At 50.8% G+C, this 26,779-nt stretch overlaps 1 protein-coding gene across 1 annotated transcript in view; it reads right to left on the bottom strand.

Moving 5' to 3' along the window:
• The window catches only part of TAF1C (TATA-box binding protein associated factor, RNA polymerase I subunit C), a 71,883-nt gene that overhangs the window by 25,495 nt on the left and 19,609 nt on the right, over positions 1-26,779 (bottom strand). The window contains exons 3-8 of the mRNA XM_029583126.1: positions 26,633-26,726; positions 15,503-15,618; positions 14,752-14,844; positions 12,648-12,718; positions 12,140-12,387; positions 1,236-1,364 (exon numbers count right to left, since the gene is read on the bottom strand). Of these exons, the coding sequence (XP_029438986.1) occupies positions 1,236-1,364; positions 12,140-12,387; positions 12,648-12,718; positions 14,752-14,844; positions 15,503-15,618; positions 26,633-26,726 (751 nt within the window). The remainder of the gene's footprint in view (positions 1-1,235; positions 1,365-12,139; positions 12,388-12,647; positions 12,719-14,751; positions 14,845-15,502; positions 15,619-26,632; positions 26,727-26,779) is intronic.

Below are 26,779 nucleotides of genomic sequence, written 5' to 3'. Positions count from 1 at the left end.
CCTCAGACAGAGACCTCTAAATTCCCACTGCTTTTCTGACCAGATAAGCTCTTTGGAGGAGCAGCACAAACTAGGAAGAAAGAGCAGAGGAACCTAGTGTCCTCCCCTGCCTCAGAAGCTTCTGGTTTTTGTTCAGGGCCCTGTATGGCAGGAGATAATGGGGGTGGGGAATCCCAACTGCCCAGATGTCCCTACTGCCACCAAAGCCAAGATGGCCACCGTTCCTGTGCTGACAGGCCAGACATCTGTGGCAGTCCCCGACACTCATTTAGACAGCTGCACCTGGAGTCTTCTCCCCCGATCCACCTTCTCCCCTCCAGAGATGCAGTGGGAGCATAAACTAGCGCGCAAAAGACACGCGTGCAACTCCCCACAAGAACGACAGCTGCTCTGTGTGCCATCTTCTGCTACCTGCAGGCTGGAAGTGAGTGGCAACCGAAGCCACGTGCCACGGTGAGCTCCTCCACACCGGTACTCCTGGCCGTCGCCATCTCCACTGCCCCGGCACCGCTCCCAGTACAGGAAACCCAGTTATCAACCCTCACGGAGATAATTTCCAAACCAAATTAAGGGTCACCAACCTCCTGCTCGTTCACCTCAGACCAGATGGGATGGCCCCATCAGGACCTAGCAGCTTCCTGGGAGGAAAGTTAAAACGTTTTCTCCCCCTCCCCCCAGTCTCCACACTGCGGGTTTTACACCTCTGCCATCTGCTGGAGACAGAGAAATACTGAGGGAGTGCAGGTGGCACCTCGGGTTATGTAGAACGTCGGTGAGACTCTCTCTGTCTCCATCTGCTGGCAGGGAGGCAAACCCAGGAGTCTGGACTGATCTGGGTAGGGACAGAACTGCATCTTTTTTTTTTTTTTAGGAACCTGACTAAGTGATTACTCAGCAGAGGAGTCTGCGCTTTTGGACAAATCACCTGTCAACATTTCTGGCCATGATGGTGGGAAAATGGGGACTCCACTTTTGACGTCCACGAACTTCGTGCAGCGCCACCTGTAAAGCCACATCCCTGCTGCAACAGCTGCGCACCATGTGCTCTCCCCCAGCGTCGCTTCCACTAACTCCAAAAACCTCATTAAAAATATCAATACAGTGCAGCCTGCTCTGGGGAGCAATTACAGGGTTGACTGGCACTGCTATTCTTAGGGCACTGAGGCACAGATCTTTTTTTCAGATTTGATGATGATGCGCACCTGTTCCATAAAGTGCTCCCAACCTCAACTTACCCTCTTCAGCTGCACTGTTGGCAGCAACCTGCTGTATCCTGCCATTCAGTTCAAACTCTGCTGGATCATTCTTGCAGTAGGGCTTTGCAGCCTCATCCTCTGGGAATTCCAGCACGACATCCTGAAATTCTGTGCAACGCTCTAAGTTTAGGACAAATCTCATGCAGAAACACAAGGAGAACCAGTCCCATCCAAACTCTGTCCATTTTCCCTGTCTTTGATAAAGTCTGAGACCTTGTGGCTTCATCCATTACGCTCCCACAGTTAAGGATCCTCTGTGCTTATCCCAGGCTTTACCCCTCACTCCCTCACAGCTAAGGATCCTCTGTGCTTATCCCAGGCTTTACCTCTCACTCCCTCACAGCTAAGGATCCTCTGTGCTTATCCCAGGCTTTACCCCTCACTCCCTCACAGCTAAGGATCCTCTGGGCTTATCCCAGGCTTTTCCTCTCACTCCCTCACATCTAAGGATCCTCTGTGCTTATCCCAGGCTTTACCCCTCACTCCCTCACATCTAAGGATCCTCTGTGCTTATCCCAGGCTTTACCCCTCACTCCCTCACAGCTAAGGATCCTCTGGGCTTATCCCAGGCTTTACCTCTCACTCCCTCACAGCTAAGGATCCTCTGTGCTTATCCCAGGCTTTATCCCTCACTCCCCCACAGCTAAGGATCCTCTGTGCTTATCCCAGGCTTTACCCCTCACTCCCCCACAGCTAAGGATCCTCTGGGCTTATCCCAGGCTTTACCTCTCACTCCCCCACAGCTAAGGATCCTCTGGGCTTATCCCAGGCTTTACCCCTCACTCCCCCACAGCTAAGGATCCTCTGTGCTTATCCCAGGCTTTACCCCTCACTCCCCCACAGCTAAGGATCCTCTGTGCTTATCCCAGGCTTTACCCCTCACTCCCCCACAGCTAAGGATCCTCTGTGCTTATCCCAGGCTTTACCCCTCACTCCCCCCACAGCTAAGGATCCTCTGTGCTTATCCCAGGCTTTACCCCTCACTCCCCCACAGCTAAGGATCCTCTGTGCTTATCCCAGGCTTTACCCCTCACTCCCCCACAGCTAAGGATCCTCTGGGCTTATCCCAGGCTTTACCTCTCACTCCCTCACAGCTAAGGACCCTCTGTGCTTATCCCAGGCTTTACCTCTCACTCCCCCACAGCTAAGGATCCTCTGTGCTTATCCCAGGCTTTACCCCCTCACTCCCTCACAGCTAAGGATCCTCTGTGCTTATCCCAGGCTTTACCCCTCACTCCCCCACAGCTAAGGATCCTCTGTGCTTATCCCAGGCTTTACCTCTCACTCCCCCACAGCTAAGGTTCCTCTGTGCTTATCCCAGGCTTTACCCCTCACTCCCTCACAGCTAAGGATCCTCTGTGCTTATCCCAGGCTTTACCCCTCACTCCCCCACAGCTAAGGATCCTCTGTGCTTATCCCAGGCTTTACCCCTCACAGCTAAGGATCCTCTGTGCTTATCTCAGGCTTTACCTCTCACTCCCTCACAGCTAAGGATCCTCTGTGCTTATCCCAGGCTTTACCTCTCACTCCCCCACAGCTAAGGATCCTCTGTGCTTATCCCAGGCTTTACCCCTCACTCCCTCACAGCTAAGGATCCTCTGTGCTTATCCCAGGCTTTACCTCTCACTCCCCCACAGCTAAGGATCCTCTGTGCTTATCCCAGGCTTTACCCTCACTCCCCCACAGCTAAGGATCCTCTGTGCTTATCCCAGGCTTTACCCCTCCCTCCCCCACAGCTAAGGATCCTCTGTGCTTATCCCAGGCTTTACCCCTCACTCCCTTACTGCTAGGGATCCTCTGTGCTTATCCCAGGCTTTACCCCTCACTCCCTCACAGCTAAGGATCCTCTGTGCTTATCCCAGGCTTTACCTCTCACTCCCTCACATCTAAGGATCCTCTGTGCTTATCCCAGGCTTTACCTCTCACTCCCCCACAGCTAAGGATCCTCTGTGCTTATCCCGGGCTTTACCTCTCACTCCCCCACAGCTAAGGATCCTCTGTGCTTATCCCAGGCTTTACCCCTCACTCCCTCACAGCTAAGGATCCTCTGTGCTTATCCCAGGCTTTACCCCTCACTCCCCCCACAGCTAAGGATCCTCTGTGCTTATCCTAGGCTTTACCTCTCACTCCCTCACAGCTAAGGATCCTCTGTGCTTATCCCAGGCTTTACCCCTCACTCCCCCACAGCTAAGGATCCTCTGGGCTTATCCCAGGCTTTACCCCTCACTTCCTTACAGCTAAGGATCCTCTGTGCTTATCCCAGGCTTTACCCCTCACAGCTAAGGATCCTCTGTGCTTATCCCAGGCTTTACCCCTCACTCCCCCACAGCTAAGGATCCTCTGGGCTTATCCCAGGCTTCTCAAACTCTGTTCCTGTGGATGGGTAACACTATATAAGGATGGCAGTGTGAAACAGAATAAAAGCCCTGAAGGAAACAGAATGCACCATGGAATCTCTTGGGGTAAAAATTCCATGCATAATAGGGAAGCGTATAGTAATAGGGGTATACTACCTTGTACCTGGCCAAGATGGAGAGACAGTGAAATGCTAAGAGAAATAAGAAAAACCAAAGCATTGATAACACAATAGTAATGGGATATTTTCAATTACCCTAATACTCAATTAGTGAAAGTCTCAATGGGACATGCTAGGGAGGTTCAGTTTCTCAATGTCAAACTACCCTCCCCTCTGCCCCTGGAACTAAATGAGGGGTGGGGGCTGAGGCAAAGGGGAGGGGACGACCTTAGATCTAATTCTCACTACAATGCTTGATCTGGTGCAAGAGGTACAATAGTCTTGGGACCGCTTGGCAAGAGTGACCATTAACAATCAAATTTACCATAATTATTGAAGGGAAGATATTACGGAAAAGTACAGGGGAGACTATGATAAAATGAGAAAATTAGTTAGAAATAAATACGCTAAAAGGCAAGGTTGCAAAGGTTAAGTGGACAGGGTTTAAAAATGCAGCCTTGAAAGCCCAGACTAGATATATTCCATGCATTAAAAGAAGAGCAAACAGTGCCGGCCTGGTTCCATGGCGAGGTACGAGAGGCAGTTAAAACCAAAAGGACATCTTTCAAAAACTGGAAGGCAGATCCCTCACCCAGGGAGCAACACAGCCCGCAGGGAAGAAAGGCTAAAATAAGGAGGTTCTTCCCTGCGCTGGTCAACTGCTTCGGACCTTGCGGAGACCTCTGCGGAAAGGGAAGTAACCTGAACAGCGGCTTCCACCCCCCATGCTCACCCTTCTCCACCGAGGGGATGTGCACATTGCCTAAGTACCCACAGGCTCAGCAAAGAGTTTCTTCTCTAGCTGCCGGTAGGGATACAAAACCAGGCGCCTGGACCGACCAGGGTAACAGGAAAAAGATTTTCCCTAAAGCTGTTTCATAATCCTCTCTTATTACTATTTTTTTTTTTTAAAGAGATAAAAATAGAGTGAACACACATCTAGACTCGTACCTACACTGTATTTTTCTAGCACTAAAAACAGTGTCAAAAAAGTAATCGGGAAAAAAAAAAACAACCCACTCCAAAATATTTTATTACGAGAACGTCTCACTCAAAAATGTTGACAGACGATGGACAGAACCCACTGGTCCGAGGTTATACTGGGCTACCAATTCACAAAGAACTGGAGCCTGCCCCCGACTGGGGGAGTCCAGCATCTCGGATAAGGGTGACTGGCTTATGCTCCCTAAGATCGAGTCAAAACCCCATCCTGGGATTTGGTTGGGGCTTGGGATGTCTGCAGAAGCTGACCCTTGGTGCGAGGGGCCGGAGGACAGTACCTCCCCTCTGGTGGTATGAAGTCTTCCTCTGACCCTGTCTCACAGAACTCCTGGCTGAGGAAGGCGGGCCTGAAGCACAGGAGGGTCTCTTGGTGATCCCACCACTGGGCCACCGCGTCCCTCACCTTGTCTCCAGCACATGGCAGGTCAGCGAGCCGGTCGGAGATCCAAGGCCTGCAGCCATGCCATTCTGCGAGAGCCGATTCCCACTGCAGAGACTCACTGCCATCTCGAAAACATCGTAGGCAGAACGCACCTCATGCTTTCTGCACTCCAGGCCAACGCACCCTGGACAGAACGGTGTCTTGCTGCTGTTGAGATGGCCACTTCCTGCACCTGCTTCCAGAGGTTGAGAGAGGACTGGCTCATATACAGCAGGCAATAAGCATTGCCCCTGGAAAAGCCTTCCTCCCAAGGGCACCCAGCGCTCTGTGATGCTTCCCCGGGGGCTCTGAGGCATGGGTCAGAGAGCATCTGGACTTTTTGAGAGCAAATTTGTCCACTACCGATTGGTGTGCCAGCTGTCACTTTTTGAACCCTGTAGCCTGGTGGACGAGGTAAGCCCCGTCCACCTTCCTATTTACAGGAAGAACTGAGAGGGTTGCTCCCAAATCCTCAGCAGCAACTCCTTAAAGATCTTGGGACTGCCACGATCTCTTTAGGAGCCTCCACAAACTGGAGGATTTCCAGCATCTTGTGCCTGGCGTCCTCCTCAGTCATCAATTGAAACGGGAGGGCCTCGGCCATCGCCTGCACAAAACCTGCGAAAATCAGGTCCTCAGGAGGAGATGGTTCCGAGGGGAGACCTCCCGAGTCCTCGGAGGATGCCGCAGTGTCCTCCCCCCCAGGGGTCATACGGGGCCTGATCCTCACTGAAATCCACAGGGGATGAGGCCCTGGGTGCTCAGCCTTCGTCCAGAGGCAAAGCTGGACAGGGGGCTGCAGGCCGCAGTGCAGGACTTGGCAGAGCTTCCTCCTTGAAGGAACCAGCAACAGCCACCGCATCTGGCAGGGGAGCTTTGATGCCCCACCTGCCATCGATGGCCCCCAGGGTACTAGCACCAGCTGGGTCAGTAACACCCCGATGAGCATATGGAGATGCTCCAGCAGCGGTTCCAACAGGGAGAGCACGGGCACCGGTGCTGTCGATGCCGCCGGCTCAATGCCACGCAGCAGACAGACAATTGACTGCCAGCTGAACTCTGCGTGCCAACTCCTTCTCAAAAGACTGGAAGCCAGGAGGGGGGGGGGGGGGGGGGCCAGGTCCTCCTCGGAGCCTCGAGGTGGATTGGTGACTGATACCAGAACTGTTGGAGACTGTTGCGGATCCCCGGGATTGATGCAGGATAGGGCACTCCTTGCCTCTGGGTTGCTTCAGGGGCATCACGGCAAGTGCTGGCGCTGATTCGAGCCCTGCACCGTGCATAGAAGGCGACCCAGTGCCAATGCTTCCTCCGCTTCCCTTGGTACTTGGCCTGGTGCTGAAGTTAAAGACGATAAACCCCATGTCCTCAACCTGGAAGAGACAGACAGGGACTAGACCCAGGCGTCCTTATCCGCTAGCAGCATCGATGGAGCGGACAGCCCCACCGATGTCGATAACTCTGTGTCCATCGGTAGGGCTCTACAGTCCTTCGGCGTTGATGCCACCTATGCCTTGGACTTTCTTGCCCCAAAGAGCTTCTACATCTTTCCGAAGCGAGCGCGACTTCCCTTCACAGTCATTTGGTCACACAAGCGGCACCCCCGGACATTGTGTGATGCCCCCAGGCAGAGGATACATTCATCGTGTGGGTCCGCAATGGACAGTCCTCGGGTACCGATGAAAACCCGACGAGGTCATGGATTTTGACACAACCTAAAGGGAGAAAAGAACAAGGGAGGCAGTGGGCGACAGATGCACCACCGTTACGGGAGATGGAAGCGACAGAAAACTTACCGAACTGCCGAGAAACCTAAGGAACCGAGAAGGACCCGAAAAAATCCGAAAACAATCAGTGAAAGTTTTCCAAATACTTTTTAAAATCAAATACACAAATTCAGTAACCATGAAGCGAAAGCACAGTGGAAAAATAAAAAAAAGAGATTAAAGAGGGACCCCCGGGTGGACACGTGGTATAGGGCGTGCTGGGCATGCTCAGTGTAGTCATAGTTCCAGAAACATCACATAGGTTTTCAGCGCCGGGCTCCATCCGATGATGTCGCCCATGTGTGAAGACCACCACCCTGCTTGTTCTAGGACAATGTGCATTACATATTTGTATTTTGTTCTTTTGGGCTTTACATTTTATTTATTTATTTTATTTAAAACGTTTTATACACCCCCATTCCAATTGCATTCATATTTATTTTATTTTTGTCTGTTTCTATTTTGTAGTCCCTTATTCGGTATTAGGTAAGGGTCTGTCTGTGCTCTGTGTGTTTTAACTGAGGTGCAGTATTTCTGCTGGCATGTAGCACATTTGTAGGGCTTTGCAGCTATACGGCTTGTTCTGTTAACCCCAATAGGAGGTGTATTAGTGCACTAGGGCATGGTATATAATAGTTGCATTGCTGTCATAGATAAAGCTGCTGCTGTTTGAGTCCTGAAATCGTGCCGGGCTGGTATGGCACGTTTCTGTCTTTTTTGTTTTGCAAGGGTTTGTGTTCTCAAAGTGTTTGGCAGTGAAGGGGCTCAAATCAGGGGGGAGGAGACTGAAAAATTCAACTCCTCACTCTCCTGCAGCCCCAAATCCGGGGCTGCCCAAACTCCCAAAATGACCGCGTTCCCGTGGTTCCCCGGCCCGGGAACGGCCTGGCCACGCGGTGGGAGGATCGACCCCGGGGCTGGCGTTTTAATCGCTGCTGGGGAGGGGCCTTCCCCACCCGGCAGACAGGCAGAGCAAAGTCCCTCACGCGAAAGACGCGCCGAGGGCTCTCCACACGCGAGGCATCCGTGTGCACGCGGCATTCTCTGTGAGGGGAAGCCGCGAGCAGAGAGAAATCAGCTGGGCTAGGCTGCCGGGGGAGGAGCGGAGGCAGCGGATCGAACCCTGCTCGCTCCTCACAAAAAAAAAAACAAAACCTCGGCTGCTGACAACAAATCGAAAACTGCCCAAAATCAAAAGTACACCGTTTTTTTTTGTTTTGTGGTGGTACTTCACCTAGGGGAATGGCACATCCCTATGCACTACCGGGGAAGAGACGTCCCGGGGCAAAGCAGCCAGGTAAGGGGAGGGACTGACACCCCACCTGAGGATCACCGGGAAAGGGGCCCAGGCTATTGAATGCAAGGGGCAAGCCCCCCTGGGCCCCCCAAGACCAAGGAGACAGCGCTGTCTCCTGTGAAGAACAAAAAAATGCAGAGACAAATCTATGTACGCTTGGGTTTTTTTTTTTGTAACTAAAACACAATAAAGTACTTGCTTGATCTTGGATAAAGAAATGAAGGAGATAACCCGCCGAAAGAGGGCTAACTATGACAGATCAGGGAACCGCAGGGTGAGCTATCGCATCTGCTGGAGACAGAGAAATACTGAAGGGCTGCAGGGTAGGCTCTGTCCTGATATAGGATATCGTTTGAGTTTTTCCTCTGTCTCCATCTGCTGGATAGGAGGCTCAACCCACGGTCTGGACTGATCCGGGTACGTACAGGGAACAGGTAAATGCAAAAATTGGTATACTCTTTCAAAAAGTACAAAGACTAGGAGGACATTCAATGAAATTACTGACAATTCCAAAAGTGTAAAGTACAGGAACAGATACTGTTTGTAATAGACGGTGATCAATATCACCACCTCTCCAATTCGCATTAACACGTTGCAATACACAGAACTTGTGTTAATGCGAATTGGAGAGGTGGTGATATTGATCACCGTCTATTACAAACAGTATCTGTTCCTGTACTTTACACTTTTGGAATCGTCAGTAATTTCATTGAATGTCCCCCTAGTCTTTGTACTTTTTGAAAGAGTATACCAATTTTTGCATTTACCTGTTCCCTGTACGTACCCGGATCAGTCCAGACCGTGGGTTGAGCCTCCTATCCAGCAGATGGAGACAGAGGAAAAACTCAAACGATATCCTATATCAGGACAGAGCCTACCCTGCAGCCCTTCAGTATTTCTCTGTCTCCAGCAGATGCGATAGCTCACCCTGCGGTTCCCTGATCTGTCATAGTTAGCCCTCTTTCGGCGGGTTATCTCCTTCATTTCTTCAAATTTATGATTGTTTTCTATGGTGTGTATTACTAAAGGGCTGGTTACAATCTTTCTTTTAATGCTACTTCTGTGCTCAATAATCCGTTTATTAAATTGTCTGGTTGTTTTACCTATATATATTTTGTTGCACGGGCACTATTCCTGTACTTTACGCTTTTGGAATCGTCACGTAGCCACTCCTTTTCTCTGTGATTGACAGCTAGATTTGGCGCGTTTTTGCTTGATTTAAGTAGAATATGCCGGCGCCGGCGTTTTAGCCTGCTCTGAAAGTGATCACGGTGACTTCTACACTGTTGAGATCCGGAGTCCACTTTTTGCGAAATTGATGCGCTTTTGTATTGCAAAGATTGGAGAAGTTTTGTGAGTAACTATCTTTTAGATCGCAAGTTTGTCGGCGCTGATGTCTCTTTTATATGAGTTTCACTCTGCATGCTCAGAATGTCTGTACTTTTTATTTGTAGACATTATGTTTTTATAGAAATGTTTTAGATCAGCGTAATTTAAGCTTATGTAAGTTTTGTAAACATGATAGTATTCAATTATATAGTTGTTTTTAGGTCGCAGTGCACTGGTGACTCAGCTAATCGGCATGTTGTAAATCTCTTCAAGTTGCTACACAGTATTTGTATAGTAACCACTTAGTCAATCGGCATGTTGTCAGTTTCTCTAAGCTGTTTTACAGTATTTTAACAGTGAAAATTGAGGTAACTGTGTATTTTAAAGGCATAGCTAGGTATGTGATACATAGCAATAAAGACTAAGCAAATTGGTACACTTCTGCTGTTTCTGAGTCAATGATGAGCCACGGTGCCAAGCACATAAGTCATGTAAGATGTGGCTTGCAATTATAAAGGCAGCCACATTAGACAGTGTAGTTTTTAAATCATATTAATTATATCATATTTTTATAGTACGATATGATTATTTGATACTATCCCTACAAAAAAAATGTTAGTCTGAATTCCATTAATCTGCACCGTGTACTTATTTTGGTCAGTTAGATTTTTGAAATCAATAAAGCTAAATTAGTATTCAAGTACTCCGCACACTGTACCTTTCCTGCCATAACATTTTTAATTGTAGATACGATGTTACACTATATTAATATAGATTTTTTCAATTTATTATTGCATTTTTAATATTGATTTCATAGGCATTGTTTATAGCCCATACAAAGTACTACACTCTGAAGGAGACATAGCATCGATACATGCTAAGAGTAAGTGCTTACATGTTTGTCATTAGTTTCAGTTTCTTTTTACTTTTTTCTTTCCTTCTCTCTTTTTGCTTTTTTTCCTTTTTTATACATATCACATATACGTGGCGAGCTCTTAATTTTCCATACATTCATCTAATTTATGGCACTCATGGTAACTTTTTATAGTTAAAGGCAATATACAATTGTTTTGTACTGTTTTATTTGTTTAGCTGGTGATTGCTGATTTTACTGTGCTCATGTTATGGTGCTGGTTTTACTATTTATTTATCTATCTATTTCACTTACATCTTGCGGTTTCTAGACTCATACCATATATTTCCATGTTACCATTTTATATGTTCATTTTAAATGTTTGTTTATTATATGTCTTTATTAGTTTTATTCATTTTTATATTTTTTAATGTTATTTATTGTATGTTTTTAGCCCCTGATGCAGCCCTACTGAAAGAGGGCGAAACTCGGCTGGAGTCGGGCTCTATTGCCTATATTTGCACACAATAAACTTCTACAAGATTGGACATTTGGTTGCTTATTGTATACTGTTGCTCTCACGAAGAAACAAAGATAACAGGATAAAAGACTGAACTGGTCAGACTTGTGAAAATCTCCAAGGCTGCACAAGTGTTAATCTGCGCTAAGTGTTAGTCAGAATGCTGAAGTATGTTAAAGGTCAACATTAAGTTTCGCTTCTGCCTTCTGGGCTCAACTTACAAGAAATAATATGACTTACAAGTATGCAGACTTATTAACATAAATGAGACAATACCAACCAGTTGTAAAATGTTAGGCAAACAAACTAACCCACTGGTATCTGAGTACAGGAGAGCGGACACCCTTGACTGTAATGGCTTGGGAACTCTGAGCTGTGGTTTACTCTACATTGTTTGGCAAGTTGCACTGCTCCTTAGAATAGAAATTAAAGATTTTCCTCTTACTGGCTCTTGGTATTCAATGCTTACTAGCACCCTCTACAATGCTACCTCTCCAGAGAGCTCTTGTGAGACCCCAGCATGGCTAGGGACTCCACTTCTGGAGTGCAGACAGATTACACGGAGTTTGTTCCAGGGAGGGCTGTAGGAATCCTGCATATGGCCAGGAGCGGACCATGTGCAAGAGCCGGATATAATATATACAGTCCAGAGATCCTGAAGGGGAAATGCCTGGTCATCTCTCCAGCTAGCCAACATGCCAGATCCGAATCTTCAGGCAAGCGAGACAGGAGGAGGAGGGGCGAGCCTCAGGAGTACACGTACCGGGCACGTTCCTTTACATACTCGGGATGCACTCCTAACCAGAAAACGATCAAGCTAGAAAACTCCAAACGTCTCTTAAATTTACCACCAGACAATGGAACTGAACTGAAAACCTGTACAGCAGGCCACCCAAATAATGCCTGGCCTGCTGTACAAGCCATGCACACAGACTGAAGGAGCTTGCTAGGAGGAAAGAGAAAGGGGCAATTACACACAATATTCAAATATCCAAGAGAACGAAGCTCGAGGTCAAGGGGCCACCGTATCAAGCTGAAGGGAGGGAGGCTCCTGTGCTCACCTGGCACAGACCTGGAGGGCAGTGGCAGAATTCAAGCATGGGTGGGACAGGCAGGCAGGGCGAGGAGTCCTTATCGTTAGCTACTTTTCCTCCTCCCTAGTCTCTTGCCAAAAGGATACTGAGTTGGTTCATGGCTTCTCCTCCCGGATAGACCAGGCAACCCTTCTGGGACCGGGCCGATTCCTGCCACGGCAGCCAGACCAGGGCCCCCCCCGTGGCAGCCTCGCTGAACTGCAGACGACTCCACTGCTGGGCCATCTCTCCGTAGACGCTCTCTGCCAGCGCCACCAGCGGTATCTCGTGCAGCCAGTCCCGGCTCAGGTAGGAAAACAGGCGCAACTTACGGCTGGCATGTGCCAATGGGCAGCTGTGGGCAGCACAAGGATAAAAAGAAATAATAACTCACTCAGGCTGCTCCTCGGGTTAAAGATCTGCGATGCCCAACAAATGCACCGGGCTCCTCGCCCAGCTCTGGCTCCCAGTGCTCAGCTTAATACTTTACAGGGTCAGCGGGAGGGCTGGGCCGCACGGGCACCAGTGACTCACTAGGGTCTGCACACACCGTACTGGCATGTGAATATGCTACTATGAGAGATGGGGGAAAGAGGTGGCCCAAAAATCACTCACACTCTGTTCTTGACTCCAACCAGAGCCTTGCGCAGTTCTGTGGCTTTGAACATGAGCTTCCTTTGTTTTTCCTATGAAAAAAATCACACACAGAGGAAACAGCAATCAAGATGTGCAAAAAACCAGGCACAGCCGACAGTAAGAATGAGAAATGAGAGCACACACAGACAGTTCTGTACATGCCCACACCCATCCCTCCATCCCACCGGCTCTGTACGTGCACACGCTCATCCCTCCATCCCACCGGTTCTGTACGTGCCCACACCCATCCCTCCATCCCACCGGCTCTGTACATGCCCACGCCCATCCCTCCATCCCACCGGCTCTGTACGTGCACACGCCCATTCCTCCATCCCACCGGTTCTGTACGTGCACACGCTCATCCCTCCATCCCACCGGTTCTGTACATGCCCACGCCCATCCCTCCATCCCACCGGCTCTGTACGTGCACACGCTCATCCCTCCATCCCACCGGTTCTGTACGTGCACACGCTCATCCCTCCATCCCACCGGCTCTGTACGTGCCCACACCCATCCCTCCATCTCACCGGCTCTGTACATGCACACACCCATCCCTCCATCCCACCGGCTCTGTACATGCACACGCTCATCCCTCCATCCCACCGGCTCTGTACATGCACACGCTCATCCCTCCATCCCACCGGCTCTGTACATGCACACGCTCATCCGTCCATCCCACCGGCTCTGTACATGCACACGCTCATCCGTCCATCCCACCGGCTCTGTACATGCACACACCCATCCCACCGGTTCTGTACATGCACCCACCCATCCCTCCATCCCACCGGCTCTGTACATGCCCACACCCATCCCTCCATCCCACCGGCTCTGTACATGCCCACACCCATCCCTCCAGCTCTGTACATGCACACACTCATCCCTCCATCCCACCGGCTCTGTACATGCACACGCTCATCCCTCCATCCCACCGGCTCTGTACATGCACACACCCATCCCTCCATCCCACCGGCTCTGTACATGCACACACCCATCCCTCCATCCCACCGGCTCTGTACATGCCCACACCCATCCCTCCATCCCACCGGCTCTGTACGTGCACACGCTCATCCCTCCATCCCACCGGTTCTGTACGTGCACACGCTCATCCCTCCATCCCACCGGCTCTGTACGTGCCCACGCCCATCCCTCCATCTCACCGGCTCTGTACATGCACACACCCATCCCTCCATCCCACCGGCTCTGTACATGCACACACCCATCCCACCGGTTCTGTACATGCACCCACCCATCCCTCCATCCCACCGGCTCTGTTCATGCCCACACCCATCCCTCCATCCCACCGGCTCTGTACATGCCCACACCCATCCCTCCAGCTCTGTACATGCACACGCTCATCCCTCCATCCCACCGGCTCTGTACATGCACACGCCCATCCCTCCATCCCACCGGCTCTGTACATGCCCACACCCATCCCTCCCTCACACCGGCTCTGTACATGCCCACACCCATCCCTCCCTCACACCGGCTCTGTACGTGCACACGCCCATCCCTCCATCCCACCGGCTCTGTACGTGCACACGCTCATCCCTCCATCTCACCGGTTTTGTACGTGCACACGCTCATCCCTCCATCCCACCGGCTCTGTACGTGCACACGCCCATCCCTCCATCCCACCGGCTCTGTACGTGCACACGCTCATCCCTCCATCCCACCGGTTCTGTACATGCCCATACCCATCCCTCCATCCCACCGGCTCTGTACGTGCACACGCTCATCCCTCCATCCCACCGGCTCTGTACATGCCCACGCTCATCCCTCCATCCCACCGGCTCTGTACGTGCACACGCTCATCCCTCCATCCCACCGGCTCTGTACGTGCCCACACCCATCCCTCCATCTCACCGGCTCTGTACGTGCACACGCTCATCCCTCCATCTCACCGGCTCTGTACGTGCACACGGCATCCCTCCATCCCACCGGCTCTGTACATGCCCACACCCATCCCTCTATCCCTCTGGCTCTGTACACGCAGTCCTCCATTCATCCACCCAGCAATGTAAGTACACGCCCCCATCCCTCTGGCTTTGTACGTTTCACCTCCCTCCACTCCCGCATTTCTTACCGAAATCTTATCTCCAAAATAATAGTTCTTCTCGAGCAGTTTTGGCAGAGAGCTGAATGCAGCATCCTCATAGTCCAGAAAGAAATTGGCCAGCTTGAGAATTAAAAACAACACAGCAGACAAAAGCAAAGAGCTGAGTGTGTTTAAGATCAGCACACGTATAACGCAGGCGCTTGAGCATGTAATATGGCAAGCTGCGGTGGGGATGGAATCCTAGGCACATACATAACTGTGGAGAGAGCTATGTCACATGCGTGTGTATAATATATTAAAAAAAAAACAAAACAAAAACAGTCCAGTGGTGGGTCAGAAGAGTGTGTGTGTGTGGGGGGGGGGGGGGGGGGGAGGGAGGGGGCTGGAACATGCAATCCAAGCTATTTAGTTATCGTCTTGCCAAAAAAATAGCTCAAGATGGAGCACAGGTTTTAACATACCAAACAATCTTTAAATCGATTCCACAAATGAGTACTTCCCAGCATAAATCCCTTCCACATCGGCATAGCAGTAACGATAAACACAAGCCCTACAATCTTCGCCAATACCGCAACTTGCATACAAGCACGGGCCTAAGCACACATGCAACGTGAGATGGGGAGGAGGGAGAGGGTGGGCATGGCATGCATACACCATGAGAAGCGGGGGTGGAGCCAGGAGGGACCTCAGAACACAGCGCCGCAGTGCGGGGGTGTTGCCGATGCCAGGGCATGCATCCAACCTGGGAACCAGACGTCTCCACACGCACAGACGGTACCTGCTGGGTGAAATTGGGCATCACACTGGGTTTTTTGCCTCCGGTGTTCCTGCGGCTGCTCTGAATGCATTCTTTGTACACCAGGTCCTGGGGAACCACTGCCGGGATAGCGGAGCCTGTGAGAGCAGCACACAGCCCCCCATCAGTAAAGACAGAGACCTCTCCCCAGTTGTCACCAGAACAGAGCATGCCCAATCGCCAAAACCCCCGCCCCAAAAGCTGGACTGCTCGAACCATCCTCGGGCCCTCTCAGCATCTCTTTGATGTCATCGTTCTGCATAAAACTCTCATGCATACTCATTACCACCACCAGAATCATCAAGTGTTTGCTCCAGAAACAGGGGTGCTTCACCCTCGGCAACACTCAGTCACCCTGAAAGTCATCCGGCTGAGGGGAGCCCACAAACAGGCCCAAGCACCACCCACTTACAGCAGCAGTACATAAGAAGAACGTAAGAAAATGCCATACTGGGTCAGACCCAGTATCAGGTAACGATCCAGCTCACAGCCGGAAACTAACACAAATGCCACAAAAATAGAAAAGTGGTTCTTACCTGCTAATTTTCCTTCCTGAAATACCCCAGATAAGTGGAGACGACTGGGTTTTGCATCCCTACCAGCAGGAGGCGGCAGAGAACAAAACTCTGAGGCCCTGCTACATAACCGAGAGAGCCACCTGCAGCCTCTCAGTATTGACCTGTACCCAAGCCAACTAGAGAGAATCAACTCAAAAACCCCCTAAATGAGGGCGGATGCCAAACCCAAAAGGTTGGAGCCCCCCAAACAGAAAAACCACAAATCAACCCAAGAACCCGCAAGGAATTGAAAACTAAACACATGAAAATCACAGGTGCAGAATATCCTTTTTGTTGCAAGCGCCTGCTCTCAAAAGTCAAGTCGTGAGACAAAAGTGACCCGTCCTATCCGAGAAAATAGGACCTTGCCTTAACAGCCCCTGCAAATGAGCCAATCTCAGGGACCTGTCAATTGTGCACTGAAACAGATCAGCGAAACACGAACGATGCAGCTTCTCCAGCACCACCTGGCCCAGATGCCTCTCGATGCGCCTAAACACTTGACCTATTAACGGTCACTGAGGGAACATGTACAGCAGGATCCATGTCGGCCATGGAAGAAACCGAGTGTCTAAGCCCTCAGCAGTGACTTATCGTCTGCGGCTGAAATTTGCTGCCTTGGCGTTGCTCCTTAATGCCATCAGATCTAGACGGGAACTGGCCCTACGAGACTGGATAAAGTTGAAGGCCTCCTTCGACAGCTCCCATTCTCCCGGGTCCGACTATTGCTTGCTGAGATAGTCTGCTTGCACACTGTCCGTGTCCGCAACATGTGAGCGGCTCTCCCCTGCAAATATCGCTCCACCCAGGCAAAAAGGTCCCGGGCTCCTTGGGCAACCAATCAACTCTTTGTTCCCCCTTGCCGATTGATACAAGCCACTGTTGTTGCATTGTCCGAAAACACGCTAACCATGTGACCTCGGACTTGTGGAAGGAATTCCACCAACGCCTTGCATACTGCTTTTGTTTCCAAGCGATTGATAGACCAGGATGCTTCCACTGGCGACTACAGTCCTTGTGCCATCTGTTCTTAACAGATCACCTCCCAGCCCTTGAGGTCAGCATCAGTGATCCCTATAGCCCAGTGAAAGACCTCCAGGCCCATCCCTTTCTCCAAATAGGGTCGACACAGCCACCAGAGACTGGACCTGGAAATAGCCTGCAGGGGTAGAGGCAGATGAAACTCCTCAATTGATTCCAGCACAACAGTAACGCCTCCTGTACAGAGTGCATGTGGGCAAAAGCAAATGGCACCAAATTCAACATAGATGCCATTGAACCCAGGTCCTGAAGATAATCCCAAGCTCTGAGCACTGGCATCCGCAAAATCCGCACCTGGAATTGTAACTTCCGAATCCTCTCGGAAGTTAGAAAAACTCTGCCGAGCTGAGTATTGAACTTCACCCCCCAACAATTCCAGGAACCTATAGACCAGTGAACCTGACTTCGGTGCCGGGAAAATTAGGGGAAACTATTCCAAAGATCAAAATCGTAGAGCATATCGAAAGACATGCTTTCAACATGGATTTACCCAAGGCAAGTCTTGCCTCACAAATCTGCTTCACTTTTTTGAAGGTGTTAATAAACATGTGGATAAAGGTGAACCGGTAGATATAGTATACTTGGATTTTCAGAAGGCGTTTGACAAAGTTCCTCATGAGAGGCTTCTAGGAAAAGTAAAAAGTCATGGGATAGGTGGCGATGTCCTTTCGTGGATTGCAAACTGGCTAAAAGACAGGAAACAGAGAGTAGGATTAAATGGGCAATTTTCTCAGTGGAAGGGAGTGGACAGTGGAGTGCCTCAGGGATCTGTATTGGGGACCCTTACTGTTCAATATATTTATAAATGATCTGGAAAGAAATACGATGAGTGAGATAATCAAATTTGCAGATGATACAAAATTATTCAGAGTGGTTAAATCACAAGCAGATTGTGATAAATTGCAGGAAGACCTTGCAAGACTGGAAGATTGGGCATCCAAATGGCAGATGAAATTTAATGTGGACAAGTGCAAAGTGCCTCTAGGAGGGAACGAGGCTGGTAGGACAGGTTGTTTAGCTCCCAGTATTGATCCTGACAGGGCCTTGAGAACCTGTGACTCTCCTACCGGCCTAGTTCCCCCTTGGAGGGCCCCTCCCTCCAGAGACAAATCACGGCACAGCGCCGCTGCATTCAGCTGTCCATGAGCCAGGCTGCTGGCCCGACAAGCTTTTCCACACTGGGAAACCACTGTCGGTACCATCTTGTCTCCACACAGCTGGGCCTGCTGCAGAGGAACAGAAGCCGCATGATTGCGCAGTACGAGAGGTGAAGGGAACACGGCTCAAAGCAGCCTCTGGCTCCCCGAGCAGCCCAAAGCCGCGAACAGAGGGGCTACACTGCTCCCTTCCCCAGCCCGGGCCTGTCCCAATGATCAAACCAGAAACAGCCCAAGCGGCTGTAACTCTTTAAAAAAGTATTAGCAGCCACAGCAAAGGAAGACATTCAAGTAAAAAAAGGAATACATCCCTGCTGCTGGCAACACCTCTGGGAAGGAGCCTTCAGGGGATAAGAGGGAACCAGGACCCCTGGATCTGCTGTGGGTAAAGCTGATCAGGGATTACCAAGCCCCCGCTCCACCTGAAGGATGGCCCACGAAGGACCCTTACACCTCAGGGAGTGACTTCTAACTTCTCCTCTTCTGTCCCTTCTTTCTTTCTTAACTGCAGGTCTGCACCTCTTCCATCTGCTGGAGTCAGAGAAATACTGAGGGACTGCAGGCGGCACTCTCAATTTTGTAGCAGAACCTCAAAAGTTTTTATTCTCTGCCTCCATCTGCTGGCAGGGATGCAAAACCCACCTGTCTGGACTGATCTGGGGTACGAACAGGAGCCGCATTTATTATAAATCAATTTAGAAAAAAAACCAAAAACTTGGTAAGATTCTCTCTCTCTTTATGAATTTGTTCCAGAAGTAGCATTAGTGGTTTTGAAAGCTCTCCCAACCATCTGCTCCCCCAGATTGTCTCCAGACAGTTGATGGGCCACGCTGACTGAACTGGCGTCCACTGCCCCTGCGTCGATTGGCGTCCGCACACAGCCTCCCCAGCCAGCGAGGCTGGAGTCTGTCGTAATGATCACCCACTGCAGAACCTCTACCACTCTTAGCAAGTGATCCAGGTTAAGCCACCAGGTCAGGCTGTCCTTGGCTAGAGATGATAGTGGCAGAAGAATCTGAAATTCCCAAAACACCGACTGCCAACAGGAGAGTAATGCTCTTTGCAAGGGACGCATGTGGGCAACGCCCAAGGCACTACATCTATAGTGGAGGCCATGGAGCCCAGCACCTGGAGATAGTCCCAAGCAGTGGGAAGTCGGAGGTTCCAAAAGCACTGAACCTGAGAGAGGAGAGATTGGGCCCGATCCAACAAAGAGAGACTGTGCCCACATTGGTGCCGAAATGAGCTCCCAAAAAGTCGAGTGACTGTGCTGGAGTGAGGCTGCTCTTGGCAAAATTGACGATGCAGCCTAGCGACTGGAGGAGAAGTAATACTCTTTCCACTGAGTGCTGGCACAAATCCGTGGACTTCACCCGGATGAGCCTGTTGCCCAAATAGGGATGGACCAGAATCCCTTCCCTCCGCAGAGCCACCGCCACCACCACCATAACTTTGGTGAAGGTGCGAGGAGCGGTCACCAGGACAAAGGGCAGGGCCTGGAACTTGAAATGCTGCCCTAAAATCTTGAAGCGGAGGAAGCGCTGATGCTCCTACAGGATGGGGATATGAAGATAAGCCTCTGTCAAGTCCAAGGACGTGAGGAACTGTTCCCAGTGTACCGTGGCAATCACTAAGCGCAGGGTTTCCATCCTGAAGTGTGGTATCTTGACCATCTTGGGGACTACGAAGTAGACGAAATAATGGCCGAACCCTTGTTCTGGTACAGGGAGAATGGCACCCAAATCCAGGAGCTGATCCAGTGTTTGTTGCACAGCTCACTGCTTGATGAGACCGCACGGAGAGAAGACAAACCTATCTGAGAGGTCGAGCAAATTTTAAGGCGTAACCGTGCCGTAGAATATCCCACTGGTCTGAGGTGATTATGATCCACTCCTCGTAGAAGAGGGAAAGATGTCCTCCTATCCTGGGAACCGAAGAGTGGACCGGCAACGTTTCATTGGGTAGAAGTAGCAGAAGCTCTGTGCGTAGAGGAGTTCTGAGCCGGTCTGCAGCCTCGAAAGGAATGAGACCTGGACTGCGACCACGAAGAGGGAGTCCTGTGAGGCACTGGTCTAGTCTGACGATAACGCCATTGGCCTCTGAACCGGGTCTGCGTAGTGACGATCTTCCAGCAATTTATGCACCTTATTCTCTCCAAGCAATTTAATGATCTGGTCCAACTCGTCTGGGGCGGACCCATCAATGTTCCCATCTGCATCCCCAAGGAGAAGGTCCTGCGACCCAGGGTCCGGCAGATTAGGAGCTAAAGCCCCAAGGAATTAACAGCTGTCCGTCCTGACTGTCCCCTAGAGCAGACCTGGGCAAGGGGCGGCCCGCGGGCTGAATCCGGCCCGCCCACTGCTGAGAGCAGACGAGGAATGAGGCACTGCTGCCTTCCCTTGCAGAGGGAAGGCAGCAGTTCAATTCTCCGCTCCCTCGCTCCCCGATTGGCCGGCCAATCGGGGAGCGAGGGAGCGGAGAATGAACTGGTTTTTTTTTTTTTACAGCGTCCGGGGGGGGGGGAGGGAGTGACTCGAGCGAAGGCACGCTGTCCGATTGGCCGGTGCTGGGCAAGGCAATCGGGCAGCGTGCCTTCGCTCGAGTTTCTTTCCTACATATGTCACGGAGTTTTTTGCCGGTCCGCGGCGCGCACTCCCGGTCTCTCCCGCTGCCGTTGCCGCTGGGCTGTCAGCACGTTCAAGCCCAGTGGGAACGGCAGCGGTGTTGGAAGAAGCTGTGGCACCCGCGGCTGGCCTTTTCTTCTTCCCGCGCCTGCCCCCCTCCCGTGACCCGAAACAGGAAGTGATACAGGGAGCGGTGCGCGGGAAGGAGAAAGAGCCGTGCCGCGTCGGCTGCAGCATCGGCTCCCGAGCAATTGAACCAGCCGGCAATCGAGAAAGGAGTCAGCAGCATGAGCCTCCCGCGGCCGATGGGATTCTTCTTTCTTGGCCTGCGGGGGCTCATGCTGCTGACTCCTTTCTCGATTGCCGGCTGGTTCAATTGCTCGGGGGCCGATGCTGCAGCCGACGCGGCACGGCTCTTTCTCCTTCCCGCGCACCGCTCCCTGTATCACTTCCTGTTTTGGGTCACGGGAGGGGGGCAGGCGCGGGAAGAAGAAAAGGCCAGCCGCGGGTGCCACAGCTTCTTCCAACACCGCTGCCGTTCCCACTGGGCTTGAACGTGCTGACAGCCCAGCGGCAACGGCAGCGGGAGAGACCGGGAGCGCGCGCCGCGGACTGGCAAAAAACTCCGTGACATATGTAGGGGGAAGAGGAAGTGAGTAAGAGAGAGTGAGAAGCAGCCAGCCAGCCTGTGTGTGATTGACTGGTCAGAGAGCTGATGTGTGTGTGTGTATGTGAGAGACAATGAAAGTGACTGCTCAGGGAGATGACTGATGTGTATGTGAGAGTGTGAGGCATTAGTCAGGGAGGTGACTGATGTGTGTGTGTGTGTATGTGAGAGAAAAAGCTGTGGGAAAGCATGAGCATAAGAAGCCTGGAGTTGTGGGAGTGAGAAACCTGGGTGAGTGTGCATGCATGAGAGAGAGAGACTGCTTGGTAAGGTGACTGTGTGTGTGAGAGAAAAAGACTGGTGTGTGTGAATGTGAGAGAATGTGATTCAGGGAATGAGAAGCCTGTGCACGTGGAGAGTGAGCATGGAAATGAGAGAGACTGGGTGTGTGTGTAACAGAGAGAAAGTGATTATGGGAATGAGAAGCCTGTGCATGTGAAGAGAGTGAGCATGGGAGTGAGAAACATGGGTGTGTGTGAGACACAGCATGGGAGGGAGAAGCCTGTATATCTGAAAGAGAACTTGGGAGTGGGAAGCCTGTGTGTGTGTGTGTATGCATGCATGAGTGAGATCAGGTGACTGGTGTGTGTGTGTGTGAGAGAGAGAGAGAGAAAAAGTGATTATGGGAATGAGAAGCCTGTGCATGTGAAGAGTGAGCATGGGAGTGAGAAACCCGGGTGTGTGAGAGACACATCATGGGAGGGAGAAGCCGGTATATCTGAAAGAGAACATGGGAGTGAGAGACTGGTGTGTGTGTGTGTGTGAGAGAGAGAGAAAGAAAGTGATTTTGGGAATGAGAAGCCTGTGCATGTGGAGAGAACAAGCATGGGAGTGAGAGACTGGTGAGTGAGTGTGTGTGTGTGTGTGTGTGTGAGAGAGAGAGACAGAGAAAGTGATTATGAGAGTGAGAAGACCATATATGCAAGTAGAACACGGGAGTGGGAAGCCTGTGTGTGTGTGTGTATGGCATGAGAGAAACTGTTCAGGAAGGCGACTGGTGTGTGTGTGTGCCAAAGACTGTTTGGGAGATGATTGGTGTGTGAGAGACAGAAACTGGTCATGGGGGCATGACTGGTATGGTGTGTGTGAGAGAGACATGGGCACTAAGGAAGAGGACCATAAGTATAGAGCTTAGCTTCTACTGCTGCTTCTGGTGAGTGCCACGGCCTGCAGGGAAGGGGAGTAGGAGAGCTGCTGGAGGGGGTAAGTAAAGGTGGCTTTAAGTTTATTTTTCTTGACTGCCATTTTAAATTGTGTGATGTCTGCTTTTTTGAAATATTTTATTGGTGTTTGGAGAATGTTTAATAGTTTTTATGCGTTTTTAATTGTTGGATGTTCATAGCTGTTTTGAAACATTTATTCTGCTTATTAGTATAGTTTTACAATTATTTCTGTGTGGGGATCTATAGCTGCTTGCTAGTTCTGTTTTCCTAATAAGAGGTGTATTGGTTTTTAGGACCTGATTTAATATTTGTAGTGTTGCCTTTTCATAGATAGGGTTGCTCCTGTTTGAGTGTATTCCATAATACAGGTGTAACTGTGTGCGGATTAGTTTATGTGCATTACTACAGATCCTGGGAGTATGTTAGGTCGGTTCTGTGTCTGTTACCGAGATGAGATATTTTGCTAGCATGTAAGCGTTTGTATCGGTTTTATTTGTTGTGTTTTCTCAGAGGACATACATTGGTGGTAAACTGCTGTCTTTTCATAAGTAGGGCTATTGAGAACTAACAGGTCGATCCAGTAAAGTGTGCTCCGTCGGAGCGCACTGTCACCCTGCTCTGGACGCGTGTTTTCCCTTACCCCTTATTCAGTAAGGGGAGGAAAACACGCGGCCCACCCGCGGCACCTAATAGCGCCCTCAACATGCAAATGCATGTTGATGGCCCTATTAGGTATTCCCGAGCGATCCAGTAAGTAAAATGTGCAGCCAAGCCGCACATTTTACTCTAAGAAATTAGCGCCGCCCAAAGGTCGGCGCTAATTTCTTCCGGCGCCAGGGAAGTGCACAGAAAAGCAGTAAAAACTGCTTTTCTGTGCACCCTCCGACTTAATATCATAGCGATATTAAGTCGGAGGTTCCCAAAAGTATAAAAAGGTAAAAAAAAAAAAAAAAAAAATTTTTTTGAATTCGGCCCGCGGCTGTCGGGCCGAAAACCGGACGCTCAATTTTGCCGGCGTCCGGTTTCCGAGCCCGTGGCTGTCAGCGGGCTCGAGAACAGACGCCGGCAAAATTGAGCGTCGGCTGTCAAACCCGCTGACAGCCGCCGCTCCAGGCCAAAAGGAGGCGCTAGGGACGCGCTAGTGTCCCTAGCGCCTCCTTTTCCTCGTTTGCACCGCGTCACCTAATTTAAATACTGGATCGCTCGCACCGGCGAGGGGCCGGTGCGCGCGCCGGGAGAGCGGGCGTTAGTCCGCTCTCCCACGGACTTTACTGGATCGGGCTGTGAGTTAATTATATTAGTCCGGCCCTCTAAAACCATCCCAATTTCTCATGCGGCCCCATGGGAAAATTAATTGCCCACCCCTGCCCTAGAGGGATCCAACACCCCTGATGGCCTGGGGACCTTTGCTGGTACAAGTCCCTCCTCCTGCCATTCAGCTTCCGCTTCGAAAAAAAAGCTTTGTGCATTAAAATCACAAACTTAGAAGAAAAGGCCTGCTGTCTCTTTAAGGTTCCCCCCCCCCCCCCCGGGGAGGGGCTGCATCGGGAGGAGAGGTGGACTCTAGGTCAGATGGTTGCACAGGGCTTACATTAGGTGTAATAAAAGCACAAAATCAGTAGTAAAATGAGAATTCCCTTTCCCCATCTGGCAAAGAAAGAGGTGCAGCAGGCTGGCTCTCCACATGTGGATACAAAATGGCAATCGAGGCATCGGGAGGGAAGGGGGGGGGGGGGGGTGAGGAGTTGCCACGGGAATGGCAAAGTCCTTCTGTGCCCAGCTGCTGCGAGCGGGAGAGAGAGAAAACTGTTCTCCGCTCCTTCCCCCATAAGCTGCTGGTCCTTGTACAGGGTACTGATTAATAAAAAGTAAAAACCTTTCCTCTTTTTCCTTTCCCCTCCAGGCAGCCTAAAGTGACAGAGGGATTTTACGTTTCTGATGAGAGACCTGAGGTATGAGGCTTCTCAGGGATGTTAAAGTGACGGAGGGATTTTACTTCTCTGATGAGACCCCTGAGGTATGAGGCTTCTCAGGGATGTTAAAGTGACGGAGGGATTTTACTTCTCTGATGAGACCCCTGAGGTATGAGGCTTCTCAGGGATATTAAAGTGACAGAGGGATTTTACTTCTCTGATGAGAGACCTGAGGTATGAGACTTCTCAGGGATGTTAAAATGACGGAGGGATTTTACTTCTCTGAGACCCCTGAGGTATGAGGCTTCTCAGGGATGTTAAAGTGACAGAGGGATTTTACTTCTCTGATGAGACCCCTGAGGTATGAGACTTCTCAGGGATGTTAAAATGACGGAGGGATTTTACTTCTCTGATGAGACCCCTGAGGAATGAGGCTTCTCAGGGGTCTCCACGGGGAAGGGACTGGATCACCCCTCCCCCTGCACCCAGCTCCTCACAGGACAAGAAATTCAGCGCTGCTACCTGTCAGAAACAACCCGCTCTCCCATTCAGTCAGAGGAATGGTGCGTCTCTGCAACTGTTAGGCTGCCCCGAGGAAGAAAAGACATCTCAGGGCAGCAGGGGGTCGTGGGGGAGAGGTTGGACCGCCAACATTCACCCCTGAGGCAGCTGAAATACTGGCTGTAAGAAATAAGTAAACACTTACCCCAACAACAACAGAATAACATAAGACGGCATGTACAAGACAGACCTGTCCCTGAAAACAAAGCTCTGCCTGCTGAACACGGAGGCTTTTTTTTTTTTAAACTTTATAACTATGATCCATCCAAGGAAAGAATTAGAGGAAAACAAAGAATAAAGAAATTCTGTAAACTATTCTATAAATGAACTGGGGAACCGAAGGTGCAACTGCCATTTGCTGGAGTCAGAGAAATACTGAAGGTTTACAGAGGGCGCCCCAGTTATGAGGGACCGCCCTCTCAGTTTTTGCTCTGACTCCATCTGCTGGAAGGGGGACATAACCCACGGTCTGGACTGATCCTGCTACGTACAGGGAACACACTCATTCATGTAACACTGGTCACCGTCAGAGACAGGAGGCTGGGCTCACTGGACCTGGGGGGGGGGGGGGGGGGTCTGACCCTGCCTAAGTTCCCCCCCGAGTCAGACGGAAAGTGGCAGGGAAGGGGATTGGGAATGTATTCAAAATTCAGGAGCCCAAATTATCTTCCTCCTATGTCATTCTGACCACATAACCCCCCTCTCCTCACGGCACTACATTAGCTCCCCGCCTGCATTCACGTCAAGCTTCTCCTTCTCACCTCCAAGTGCCTTCCCTGTACAGCTCCTCATCTAGCGAGCCGCTCTTGTAGGTCCTTCTCCTGGGCTCTGTGCTTTCCACCTTCCTGCGTGTCGCTGGGTCATACCCAGCCTAAAATCCCTCCTTTCTGACATCCTGAACCCTGGCTCTCCCGGATCAGCGCCTTGCTGGTTTTAACCTCAGTTTTGGGGTTTTTTTCTTACAATAAATTACCCCCATGCCTCATTTGGTTTGTCCGTATCCCTTGAATGGACTGAAGGCGCCACAGAACAGGACTCAGTCATTTATCTGTACAGTGCTGTGTGCATCCAAGTAGCACGACAGAAGTGTTAAGTGGTAGGAGTAGCACACAGAGGAGGACAGGCAGGGAAGGAAAAACTGAACTCAGCCACTAGTAAGAGCTCGTGGCTACACTCAGAGGCCACACAGTTTGTTGCAGGAAGTCGTTTTAAGGAATGCCCTCTGCCATCCTCTCTTCTGCACAGGATGTGGAATCAAACGACGATGCAAAACGGATCAAATAAGTCTTAGCTGTGATTGGTCTTGCACTCGAGAGACCACACTTCTGCTTCGGAAAGCCCCATCCGAGCTGAAGCCTCAGCCGCAAGGATCTTTTCCCCAGACGGGGAAGAATGCGCACAAAGCAGCGCCTCCTGTGCTCTCTCTTACCTGCATTGGGAGGCAGGAAGGGAAGTGCCACCGCCTGGACCGGCTCCCAGATCTCACCCTCCTTCTTGTACAGCGGCTGAAAGGCGAACCCTGCCTGCGAGAGGGAGGAAAGGCAGAAGCAGTGCAGGCGTTAATACAAACTCCAGC

This window comes from Rhinatrema bivittatum, chromosome 1, assembly GCF_901001135.1.
Source record: "Rhinatrema bivittatum chromosome 1, aRhiBiv1.1, whole genome shotgun sequence".
Taxonomy (NCBI): domain Eukaryota; kingdom Metazoa; phylum Chordata; class Amphibia; order Gymnophiona; family Rhinatrematidae; genus Rhinatrema; species Rhinatrema bivittatum.
This window is presented reverse-complemented; position numbering and strand designations above follow the sequence as displayed.